Consider the following 13,649-nt stretch of genomic DNA (forward strand, 5'->3'; position numbering starts at 1 on the left):
CTTTTAATCAAAGCTCTGACCTGCGAACTACTCATGACACCCCCCTCCCCTTAAGTAGTCATCTCCCCTTTTCTCTTTCTGAATTTACATTTTAACCTGTTTTATCCTGTAGAATCTTGATTGATTATACATGACCATTATGATCTGTTAATCACTTTGTTTACTTCTGTGTATAAATATTGATGCTCACCCCTAATAAACTTGCCACACTTACTCTGAAGCTTTTCAAGCTAAGGATAGTGTGAGCCCGTTGATCAACGAATTGGTGTCTGGTCTCTGACAGATTGTGAGCCCCATACCAACTCCGCACGAACTCGGGTGCTGGAGAGGTGAGTGAGGACTTGCTTTTTACCTAACAGTACTGTTGTTTCTGGAGCTTGTGTGTATTCTGCATCAGCAGTGAGTGTAGTTTGTTGATTCAGCAGACCTCAATGTTACTCAAAGAAAGATCACAGGCTTGGTTCGGTTGTGAAGGCTTGGCCAGGTTTATTGTCAGCAAAACGCTGTGCTAGCACCCTGTCCAATGGGTCATAGGAACACTAACACATGCATCCCCGTGACAAGGTACCGGATCAATCAACAGTGTTCTCCACTAGCCATTATGAAGACATCTCTCCTTCCACTCCCTTTTTATACATTCATACAAACAAGTTATATATAACATTCTGTATGTTGTTACCACCTTTGTACTTTGTAGTTCATACAAAACATCCTCATCCATTATCCTGTCATCCCATCCTTATCTTTACAGGATGTCTGTGGTTTCCTGTACCACCTTCTTAGGAATTTGTTTACCTACTTAGTTGAGCACCCTGTGTGTTCCTATATCATTCTCTCAGATCAGGGACATGCTTACTTAGTTAGCTGATACCTAGTGTCACTATTCTGACAAGGCCTGCTTTGGTTCACAGTCGTTCTTTAGTTCATACTTTAAGCCTAGGGCTCCAGCAAGGCCTGCACTACCCACTGACATTTGTTAAGCTTGAGTATTAGCATTACTGCAAAGATTCACAAAGTATACTGACCTGCAATGTCGGTGAATTCTTCTCCATGTTTCCCCAGCTGAGCACCCATACCTGATCATGTGATTTGTCATAGTGTAGTTTCACTGGAACAGGGTCTGTGCTTACTGCCTATAGTGTAAAAAAGTAGAAATAATCTATCAATCTCTTTTTGATTTCAGAAGAGAAAAATAAAACAATAGAATAATACAAGAAATTATGACTGAATGAGATCTTCCAGATGCCATAAGACCACATATAAAAATCAGGCTGCCAATTGTTGAAGCAGGTCTCTGATTAATTTGAAGCTACTGTACTTCTGCTTAAATAGTCATCTTTGTTCATTATTTGCACAACGAGACAGAGATATATGTTCATTCAGCATCTGACTGTATACTATACTGGAGCTACAAAGAAGCTCAAGACAAAAGTGGTAAGTCAGCCAAATGTTTATTTAACCTCCTTACCACATTGTATATAACACTTAATGAATATGGGTAAGACTTTTTACTGGACATTGAAAAGGGAAGGGCATTTTGATAATGTATCTCACTACAAATTTTGCATTTCTCTCGAGTTGTAGATTAAAGTTTGAAAAATCCCCCTACAAATTTCAGAGCTTAAAACGGCAGGCACATTTCTTTCCTAGCTGGATTACTAAAATGACAAGGCCACCATTAATAAGGAAACAGTTTGAATAGTATTGTGTATAAATTAATACTTTTATTAGTCAGTCAACATTTGTTAATGGTTAGTATTTAATTTACTAAACTTGAAAGAAATGACTGCCACAAAAATGTTCCTATTCTACCTAATTGGGTGCTTCTGCTACAGATCAATACTACTTTTGTTTTTAAATTAGTTGAATTTCATATTTTGATATTTTTGTATTTTTACAAAATACATTCAGTAGAACATCTCACCAATCCTTAACAGTATTTACAATAGAGGCAGAATTGTCAAAAGTAGGTAACACTTGCCTTCTCTTATTCAGAGTGAAAATCTTATTTCACTATATAAAATGTTCTTAATTGGATGGGACAATATTGGTTCTGGGGTATTTGTGGGGAAACTATGTGGGTGGGTGAAATATTCTAGCTACATTTTTGGCAGCTCTGACTTTTCAATTTGATTAAAACTACTATGTGGCATCATATGCAATGAGACCCCAGAAGAGGCTTGGAGTCCATCTTCAAAAAGAGAAGATAAGAGAGCTAGCCTCAAAAGCAAGAAATCTATATTTTATACTTTTGAGGTCATATAGGGTACATGTACACAGCAATCAAAGATGTGATTGCAGTTCCGGAAGGTATACATGCATTAGCTTTAATCTAGCTAGCATTCTTTTAGGTATTTGCATGTTCTTCTTTCCTTTCTTGGAAATGGCTTGTTAACAAAATCACACAGCTGAGAACATATCTGAAGACTTTGTAAGTGGAGGACAACAGAGCATTTGATTAAGTGACACATTGTATTATAAGTGAAGTAAAACAACTGTAGGAATAATTTTTCTATTTTGATCATTACAGTAGAAAAAATAACATGTGGCACTCTGATTTTTGGTCTTGCCATTATGGAACTGTAAAGCACAGCTTGTTTATCAGTTTGTCAAGGAGAGTACCAGCTGGCTAATTAAGTGAACCTAATTTAAACTAATGATGTCGATCCTCAAGATAATGCACTAATGGCTGGATGAAACTGCAGATGATACTTAACAGTACTCCTGAGGTCTCAGAACAAGCCTCTGCTGCTAAGCAGAACCTGGTTTCCCTTTTGAACACACACAATGAAGCCAGTTGTTTACTAGCTCTCTTTTTTGAGCCGCAAGATAACCCTTGTAAAAAGTCATTCACACTTTATAAAACTTTTAGAGTACTGTTGAGTTAAGCTACTTACTGTCTAAAACAATAGCTAAACTGCTGTACTATTTAATTTGCCTCAAATTTCCATTTAGCTACTTCAAAGGAAAGGTCTAAATGACAAATATTTATGATTACACATGAATGATTCCATTTCTTCCCTTTTGGTAATGCCCCAAATTCCCAATCCTAATCCCCATTGTGCCAGACATAGCACAAACACAGAAGGCAATCACTGCCCTAAAGATTTGTTTAAGGCCCATATCCTGCAGATACTTAATTTTATGCATGTGAATATTGCAACTAAAGTCAAAGGGATCATTTGTGCTTAAAGTTAAGCATGTGCTTGTTTGCAATAACCATTTGTAACCCAGAACATTCAACATAGGATCGGTCATCTCATCTTCACTATTTATTTTCACATATATATATTTCCCTAAAAAATACATCTTAGAACCAAATTCTCTCAAGTGTGCCTCTACATTTATTCCTTTACTGTCATTTTTTATCAAATAAATAAATAAATAACACCAGCTAGAAAAAGTTCAGCCCAAACAAAATCACCACAGAAATTAAAAGGACAATAAATGAATGAAGCAAAATAAGAGATAAAATTTAGATAGGAAAAACCAGAACTCTGCAGCATAAAAGTTTGCACAAAACATGAAAAATTGATTTTAGTGACTTAGAGTTTCTTCACTTTAGAAACTTGATAGATTTCTTCATTATTGAATCCATGCCTCTCTCTGTTTCCCCCACTTTTGATCCTGACAAGAACACTTTTTTTTTTCAGAGTAGCAGCCGTGTTAGTCTGTATCCGCAAAAAGAACAGGAGTACTTGTGGCACCTTAGAGACTAACAAATTTATTAGAGCATAAGTTTTGTGGACTACAGCCCACTTCTTCGGATGCAGTGGGCTGTAGTCCACGAAAGCTTATGCTCTAATAAATGTGTTAGTCTCTAAGGTGCCATAAGTACTCCTGTACTTTTTTTTTGCATGTCTGAAAACTCAATTTTGAAAAGCAGATATAAGAACATAAGAATGGCCATACTGGGTCAGACCAAAGGTCCATCAAGCCCAGTATTCTGTCTTCCGACAGTGGCCAATGCCAGGTGCCCCAAAGGGAATGAACAGAACAGGTAATCATCAAGTGATCCACCCCCTCTCACCCATTCCCAGCTTCTGGCAAACAGAGACTAGGGACACTATCTCTGCCCATCTGGGCTAATAGCCATTAATGGGCCTATCCTCCATGATCTTATCTAGTTCTTTTTTTTAACCCTGTTATAGTCTTGGCATTCACAACATCCTCTGGCAAGGTGTTCCACAGGTTGACTGTGCATTGTGTGAAAAAAATACTTGCTTTTGTTTGTTTTAAACCTGCTGCCTATTAATTTCATTTGGTGACCGCCCTAGTTCTTGTGTTATGAGAAGGATTAAATAACACTTCTTTATTTATTTACTTTCTCCACACCAGTTTTATGGCGTTTCATCTTGAGGAATTAGAGTTTAAGTGATAATCAACTTGACAATAATTATGCTCAGTATTTAAGTAACAGATTACTAAAAGAGAGGACAGCTAGAAATGGAACAAGAGGATCGAAACTCCCCCCCCCCCCCAAAAAAACCTAACAACAACAGATAAGGGTTTAAATTAATGAGGGAGGAGTGCATCAAGCAGGTCCTGTCTCCCTCTTGCTAGCCAATGGGAGACAGCGAGCCCAGGAAGAGGAGGTACTACCTGCATTCCTCCTGCTTGCACTCACCCCACTTTTACCCTCAGAATCAGGTCCAATCAAGTCTTTAACCCACTGAGCCATGTGGACTCTATTTTAGGAGGTATGACCTTATTTATATACAGAGGAGACAGGTTTTTTTAGATTTTACCTTAGTTACTTACGAAGGAGGCTATCTATTAAGAAGCAGCTGAACAAACAGCTTATTATTATATTTTCCAAGAAACTTTGACTTTTTGCAATTTCCTGTGCTAGGAAATTGTACTCATATGAATAACAGAAATAAATACTTTTCGAACAACTGACATGAGTAAGACATTAAACTTCCCTTTCACTCCATTTTAAAGTATATATTTATAGACCTTACTTAAAGGGAAAGAAAAAATTACTAGTGCTTAGGGGAAAAAAAGGTGGGGAGGTGAAAGCAGATGTCTTATTAAAAGATAAGGAGAACAGGACTGTTTCTGCAGTAATACCAGCAATGCTGAGCAAAGTATTTCTTGTACTATGTGTAGAAACTTTTTATGGACTTTTTTTTTTCTCTACTTAAACACTTGCAGACTTTTCAGGTTGCTGTCAAGCTATATATTTTAAGTATGTGCACGGTTAACAGCAATCACTCATATGAGGCAAGTCCCATGGCATTTTCGTAGTGATTGCCTAAGCATATCCCATGTGCAGGAAAGCCAGTTGAGCTTGGAAGAAGCTCTATTCAATCACTTAAATAGAGAGACAGGCTGCTTTTCACTTAATTCCTCTAGTCCAACAGATATTCTTAGCCCTATTATCTGACTTCCTATAACACCTTTGAGGACTATCTTATATTTATATTTGTCTGAATTAAGTATTTTCAAGTTTATTGGGGGAAAATGCATTTCTTTCACTAATATAAGTCGCCTTGTACTATTAAGACTGAGGCTTATATTCCTGGACAAAAGCCACCTCTGTCGTTCCCCAAGTTATTGTTCAGCAATATTATCCTTTGATATTTTGCTTGATAAAAATATATCTCAGTTTCATAATAGTAATTTTCCTTGATATTCAATTTTTTCTTGTGCAAAAACTTAGATTTTCTGGGGAAGTCATCCACGCACTGGCAGTAGGGTCAGCCTGGACTGGTGGGAGGTGGCTTGTGCCTCCCATATTAAGGGGATGTCTTAGTCCCTGGTGCAGAACAGGGTAGCTCTGTTCCCCAGCCACAATCTTCTTCCTCCCTCAGCACTGGGAACTCTTGCAGGGGAAGACAGAGTGGGCTCCAGAAGAAGGCCTTTGTTGTTGTTTTTAATTTAGGATAGTTTAACGATGTATTCCATTGCATTTTATGACAGAAAGATAATTTTAAAAACAAGTAATTAGAATGATTTATACCTCAAGTTAAAAACTTTGGATGTATTTGCATATTTTTGTTAGAATCCTAAAGTGCTATTAAAATCAAATGTATATATTGTTAAAAAGCATGTGCTATGCATGAGCATTACATAACGTTACACAGAATCTTGTAGACATTATAAACACTATGTGATTGCAATTTGAATGAGAACATGCACTGTGGTATAAGAAACCCTCACATTGGAATAATTGCCTTTTTTTCTGAGGATGACAGCTGAATTGTTAACAAGTTATTAGGCTTATTCATGAACTGGATTCATAGATGCTTGCAATAGAGTTACATTTATTTTAGAAAGTGCAGAGCTCTACTTTTAAAATAAGTTTAAAGATGATTCTACATGTTCTGAAATGGACAGTAATTAGAAAACTTCTTTGCTGGCAAAAGACTGTTGACAGTTCCAAACCGAATGCCTGTAATTGGTTGACCTGTGTTGCAGCTGGAAACAAAGTAAAGCTAATTTTCTTGGTCAGATGCCAACAGTCAGAAAGACTGTATGGTATAATAAATATTCCACTGTATATAATTTTAGGATTAAAAATGAAAAACGGCGAATAATGTCTTTGTGGAGGTATTAAACAAATTGAACTAAGAGGAAAAGGAGTTCTATTGAAACTGTGCCTTTTGTAAATTTGATCTCTCTTGTTATGAACTGTAAACACGAGAGTTTACAACAAGTAACCTCTTCATATTTTGGAGACATTGTAAAGCTTATTCTATTATTCTCCATGCATATTTTTATATTTGAGCATCCTATGTAGCTGGTGATAGAGGGCCTGATCCTGCTGCCATTAACATTAATGATAAAGTTTCCACAGAGTTCAAATGGGGCAAGATCAGGACCACAGTGCTCAGTCTTGTAGTCCTTACTTATATGAATCCTCATCTTGATTGACTTAAATGGGAGGACTCACATGAGTAAGGACTACTGGGTTATTGACATCAGTATGACTGTGCATGTGAGTAATGTCACCAGAACTGAGCCTATAGAAAGATTTCACACGGCCTTGTTAACAAATCAAAACTGCAAACCATGGAGCAATTGGGATGGATTTTCACCTCTGCTAGGACCTTTCTGTGGAAGCATAAAAGGGCCTGAGGAGCTATTGATCCAAATGGAGAACACAGGTTGCCATAAATTAAGAAGCACCCCAGGGTTGTCAAAGTCATTTGGGGGGGCCTCCCTACCTTTCTAGCAGCCGAGAATTGAGAGGACAGAAAGATGGCTTAAAGTCACCTTGAGCTTCACTCTTCGAGCTGTGGAATTTTGTGCTCTTGCATTGCCGACAGACCCTGGTCGTAGGCAGGCAGGATCGAACCGGGGACCCCTGGAGCTTAAAGCATGAGCCTTTACTGCATGAACTAAAAGCCAACTGGCTGTTAAGTAAGGCTGTAGAGCAGACTCATTAATTGCTCTCTAAGTGGGACAGACCATCACACCCAGGAGGTCTGTGGGTTACATACTTCCCCTAGATGCGGAAGCGTAACCCAAGCTTCAGAGACTTCCCAGATGAAATCCTGGACGAGCCCCCACTTGTAACGCTGACAGACCCTGGTCGTCGGAAGCCAGGATTGAAGTGGGGACCGCTAAAGCTTAATGCATGAACCTCTACCACATGAGCTAAAAGCCAACTGGCTGTTAGCTAAGGCTGTTAGTAGGCTCATTAATTGCTCTCTAAGTGGTCTCCGTGCCACTAGATGCGAAAGAACACCATACCTAGGAGGTGTATGGGTTACACTGTGTTTAAGAGGCACAGCATAGAACCTAACACGTAGCATCTTGAATGTCTGTATATAGGGACTATAACAACATCTAAAATATATACTATTTTTAATTGACAAATTTTAAAAAATCATTTTCTTATGGAGCACCCTTTAAATAGTATATTAAAATATTTTTAATGTACTTATGTTTCTAAAGGTCTTTTCAGTTAGTTTCTCCCTGGCTAACTCTCTATATTCAGGGGAAAGATGAAAGTGACTAAACATGAACTGCTGTCAAATACACAAAGTAAATAAATTGGGGGGGAAGTGGTCATTAATTACTTTCAGTGTAAGTAATGTTTGGTGTGAATTGTAATAACAATATGTTGAATTGTTTTCAGACATAAGATGTAATTGTCAGGTTAACTATGTCCCTGAAAAGTATATAGAGAAGCAGAGATGGAGATGTTACATCCAGACTTGTCATTAATTGTAAAGTTAGAAATAAGTACCTGCACAACTTTTTGGGATTGTACATCAACAATAAGCACTCTGTCCAAAGTAGGCTGAGTTACGTAAATGAACTTGTCTTTGATATTAACAGCAGATGCCCACACACACCTCTGAACAGTATCTCTTTCAGCTTTGGGACAAACTTCATCCTATAATGCAAGAGAAACAAATGAGAGAGAGAAATGAAAATCAAAACAATAAACTCAAGCAATGCAAAGACTGGTCACAATTACTGTTTGTATCATGTTTCCTCCTGGATCAAACACAAGGGATATTGTATTTCATACAAGGAATTTTTTTTTAAAAAGGTTAGGGTATAGACTATTCCAGGAGTTTATCATCTTAGTGTCAAAACCAATGTGGAAAAACACCTTTAAGTCAGAATTTTTTTCAAAGTCTCATGGGTGAAATCCTGAACCCATTGAAGTTAATAGCAAAAATTTCCATTGAATTTGAAGCCTTAGGAAGAACTTGAAAAATATTCTGTTTAAAGATGTATGTCAAGGTTGTTCTTCCCCTCCCCTTTATTTCTCCAACTTTTACTACTTGGGACGGTTGATCAAAGCAACATTTTTGTCTCCTTATGAATTCACCTGCTGCTTATTTCTCATCTACAGTCCTAACTAGTTGCTGTAGAAATGATTATGATGTGTCAGGGGATGATCATTTCAAATGGGAAATAAGCAGCAAGAATCAATAAGCTCTTAAATAAGAATTTTGTTTCCAAGCATAGGGCTCCTTTGAAAAGAGCAAAGGGGAAAAAAATACTATGCCATACCAATAGAACTGGTACTAAACAGTATGTTTATCATGACATGAGATATGCTTTAAAGCTAACTTTTCTATAGCATCAGTATTTTTGATCATTGTTCCTCTGATACACAGACAGGATCTTCACATGACAAAGTGATAAATAAATAAATTTCCAATTCCAAGAGACAGACCTACTTGTATAGAAAGTCACTAACACCCACTGGTTTCTCTATGGTTCTTAAATCTCAAGGGGTGGGGGATTCTGAAGAAATCACGTTGATAGGGAAGAGGGCATGCATTCAGTACTATGAGATAGTACATAAAAAACATGCCCTTTAAAGGAAAGTGAATGCTGAATAAAATTCCCTTAGCACTGGCTATAAAATTGTGCTAGTTCAGGGATCGGCAATCTTTGGCACGTGGCCCGTCACGGAAATCTGCTGGCGGGCTGGGACGGTTTGTTTACCTGCAGCATCCACAGGTTCGGCCGATTGCAGCTCCCACTGGCCGCGGTTTGCAGTTCCAGGCCAATGGGGGCCGCGGGAAGCACATCCCTCGACCCGTGATGCTTCAACGTTCAATAATATCAACGTTCAAGATAAAAACTGGTGTTTATTAGCAAAAGATTGGCCAGGGTTTCATATGAGGTTTATATGAAGGAGTTTGGAGACGGAATGGAGCAAGTCAAGGAGAAGCTGGGAGGAAGTAGAGGAAACCACTTATGCACATGCTTAAATTTAAGCACCTGCTTAAGTGCTTTTCTGAATTGGGGCCCAGAATATTCACTGGAGTGTCCCTATCTACACACTGGTGATTTCAGGTGTGTATTTTGAATCCTGGTTCCTGTGATGGGGATCCATTCAATTACATTATTTGTTTTTCTTCTCTATGACTTCAGAGAGTATCCTATGTGTGAGTGCATAGAGCAAGCTATTTGAGAATTTAAAAATGAATCTCTATGTGAAAATGAAGTAAAATATGAGACCCGTGAAACAAATTTCAAGTGCTAATATTTTTTAAATTAGCAATTATGTGAAACTAAACTGGAGATATGGAATATTCAGAATTTTTCTTTCTCCTATTCTATGTCACACACACAAAATGTAAAACAAATGCTGTCTCAAATAATAAATTAGAGAGATGGACAAATTGAAGTTTATAATTAAACTCCCAATGCAAATGCAACCATGGAGTCACTATAGTGGCTTTATAATTTATTTATTTTTTGAATTCCTCGATATGCTTGCTGACCCTTGCTCTCCTCAAAACATCCTTTACAAAAATATGTTGAAAGTTTAAAATCAATAGTATAAAAACACTACAATCCCCAAACTCTCTTATCTAAAATATGGTTTTGTTTCCTCACATGAATCGCTTTCCTACTTGCTTCCCCACTTACTCAATCCCCCATTTATCCGGCATTCTAGAGGTTCCATAATTATTTGGGATAAATGGAGCTGAAATTTTGCCTTTTAAAGAGGTAAAAAATTATGTGAGGAGGCTGAATTTGGAGTTCTCTTTAAAACTATACTCTCTACTATTAAGATTCCATATTAATTTCCCTAGTGGTTGGGTAATTGGATAAAATAATTTTTCCTTAAAGTATAGGTATAAATGTACTATTTTCTCTTTTTAATTAAAAAGTAAGCAATTTACCTTTTTTCTAATTCAGCCTTTGTACAAGACAAGCAAACATCTGATAAAAGGCAATGGAAAAAGTCAGTTTATTTAATTCTTCTCACCACATTTCCCTAATCAGAAAATGACTCATCCTAAATCAAACCAAGGGATAGTGGAAAATAATTCCTTGGAAGTACTGTAAAGAATGTTTGAAGAAGTTGGGGCAACAATACATTATAAAGAGAAAACATTTGTTTGTGGACAAATTTTACTTTAATCCAAATCAATACAATAATTCCATTGTCCAGCTATACCAAAAAGAGGACATAAGACACTTAATATGGTTTTAATCAGGCCACAACTTTATTATTAGGTGTATGGCATTACCCAGCAGTTAAAAGTATACAGTACAGGTAACTCCATGTTCATTCAATATCTACCGGGGGTGAGGGGGCTTTCACCAGCACCCCTCTTTTTCCATCCAGGTACCCCAGCCCACCCAGAGTTGGGACCTTACCAAGCCCTCCCCCCCAAAAAATGAGGATTAATGTGGGTTATAAGAAAAGAGGTGACTCCCTGCCGTAGCAATCATAGGAGCCCAGAACTCCCCAAACCCTTTCCACTCCTTTAAAAAACACCACCTTTTAAAGTCCTTTACCAAGCCATTTATCTGGTCACTGTATCCCTTCCCTATGGAGTACCTGCATCAGACATCTGCTCCACAATTGCATCATGAGTTGCAACATCATAGCCTAACTCACCATAACAAAGCCCCCCTGAAACTACTGTGGGGAAGGCAAAAAAAAAAAAAACAACACTCCACCCTTGGCCAATTTGATGGTAAGGGAAAAATTCCTTCCCTAGGAAGGGGCAACTAGTGATGCCCACAGCAGGTCCTGAGTCCTGACCAACCCTGGTATTTTGCTACATCCAAGGATGGAGAGGACAGGTGCTGCTCTGTCTGGTCCAGGAGAAAGGGGCTTGTTCTGCCGGGTTTGCCCCTTTCTAACTCCCCAGCCCTTCCAGTCCCTGGAGATGAGTCAGCATTGCCACATTGACCCACTTTGCCTTTGGCAACAGCTTCTGAGCCCCTCTTCCCTCATCCAACCCGTAAATCGCTATTCCCTCCGGCAAGCTGGACAACAGCCTCCGCACCCACTTAAAGGTGCAGTGCGTCCATTTGTATGTCATGGGCTTTGAATCAAGCCATTTAAACACTGATTTGATAATCTGATGAACTCTTATTACATAATTGTAATTAATAATCTCAAAAAACCCTCCTTCTACTGGCTAAGGTTTAAGTTTTCAATACAAACAATTTTCCATAAAAAAAAGTGTTGGACAAGATTCCAGTCTGAAATTCAGGGTGAGCACCACACACATCTCACAAAGAGTACAACTGCCTTTGTGCATGTTGAACCAGTCGGGCATTTTTCAAAGTATACAGTGAAATATAACTTCCCTTTCATAATTTAGTCCTTTGTTTGCTAGTGTAATTCAGCGGAGATAGATCAGCAGCCTGGAAAAGCGAAAGGAATGTGAATACTGCCACCAGAAAAAATTGGATGGTATTAGTGTTAGCTATTGTACGGTATCAGGTTGTACAAGATACTGTATATGTTGTTATTACGCAAAAAGAACAGGAGTACTTGTGGCACCTTAGAGACTAACACATTTATTAGAGCATAAGCTTTCGTGGACTACAGCCCACTTCTTTGGATGCATATATCATCCGAAGAAGTGGGCTGTAGTCCACGAAAGCTTATGCTCTAATAAATTTGTTAGTCTCTAAGGTGCCACAAGTACTCCTGTTCTTTTTGTGGATACAGACTAACACGGCTGCTCTGAAAAGTTGTTATTATGTGCACTCATTTTAGAAGGACAGGACCCTGGTTTAAAATGTTAAAACTGTAATTTAACAACAACAATCACAACACAATTCCAGGATAAAAAATAGTGTTAAAGAATTTGGTCCCATCTTACATTTATGTGCTTAAATGCTGTCATGAACTGGTATAATTGTGTAAAGGACAGACAAGGGTTGAAATCTTGGCTCCACTGAAGTTAATGGGAGTTTTGCTATTGACTTCAGTGAGCCCGAGTTTTCACCAGCCTCAGGGGAAGGGAGAGGATCTGAGTTTTTTGCTTGTTTTAAGAGTAACTCAATGATTTTCACTCTGCAGGGCAGAAGATCCCCTGCACAACAGTAGAATTTTAGGGCTTCTAATCATCAGTATGAACTTTTCAAGGCCAATGAAATCAAAGCCATCTACGAAATATTTTAAGTACTTCATTATTACTCTGAGAATAAGAGAGATCCACTTTCCTCTGGCATCAATGTAATGAAAGGAATCAATACATTCAGAAACTTCTGAATGGAGTGTAGGCTTGTATTTTTCTGGGGGGAAAAACAGAGCAAGTTTGGGATGCCACTGAACCAAATATGGATGCATGCAACCAAACGAGGCTTCAATCCAGCAAAGTACTCAAGCACATAGCTAACTTTGAAGATGTGAGCAGTCCCATTGATTTAAATATTAACCACTTGTGTAAATGCTTTGCTGGATTGAGGCTCAACAGAATGAGTGCCAATAAAATCTTAGTATATACTTGGTGGGGAAACTACATTTTTCCTCATCAAAATGTAGACATCTAATTTACTGAACAGAGTGTACACAGCTACCAAAGAGCCCTAAATATGAGTTTAAGGAGTGTATGGAGTATTACATCAGAAAGATGTTAAAAAAAAGAGTACCGTATTTTCCGGCGTATAAGACGACCCCCAACTTTTCCAGTTAAAATATAGAGTTTGGGATATACTCGCCGTATAAGACTACCCCTCTTCCAACGCACACCAAATAAAAATTAAAAAATCATCAGATTTGATTTCAATATGGTAATTTTAATTCAAATGCTTATGACATGCAGGTACTTAGCAGGAAAACTGTCACTTATAAACATAAGGCTGTTTGTCATCAAACATGTAAACATAAAACAGTGCAAGTGGATTAAACTTTTCCTAATTCACTCTAAAGCTGAAAGGAAGGATAAGACAATAAACCCATGGGAACTGCC

General features: G+C 38.0%; 1 protein-coding gene across 6 annotated transcripts in view; it reads right to left on the reverse strand.

Moving 5' to 3' along the window:
* Window positions 1-13,649, reverse strand: part of FSTL5 (follistatin like 5) — a 639,703-nt gene that overhangs the window by 62,755 nt on the left and 563,299 nt on the right. For all 6 annotated transcript variants that reach the window (XM_065596497.1, XM_065596498.1, XM_005299299.5 and 3 more), the window contains 2 exons: window positions 8,201-8,350; window positions 1,026-1,133 (listed from right to left, as the gene is read on the reverse strand). In XM_065596497.1, coding sequence (XP_065452569.1) covers window positions 1,026-1,133; window positions 8,201-8,350 — 258 coding nt within the window. The remainder of the gene's footprint in view (window positions 1-1,025; window positions 1,134-8,200; window positions 8,351-13,649) is intronic.

Source organism: Chrysemys picta, chromosome 5, assembly GCF_011386835.1.
Source record: "Chrysemys picta bellii isolate R12L10 chromosome 5, ASM1138683v2, whole genome shotgun sequence".
In the NCBI taxonomy this organism is placed as follows: Eukaryota; Metazoa; Chordata; order Testudines; family Emydidae; genus Chrysemys; species Chrysemys picta.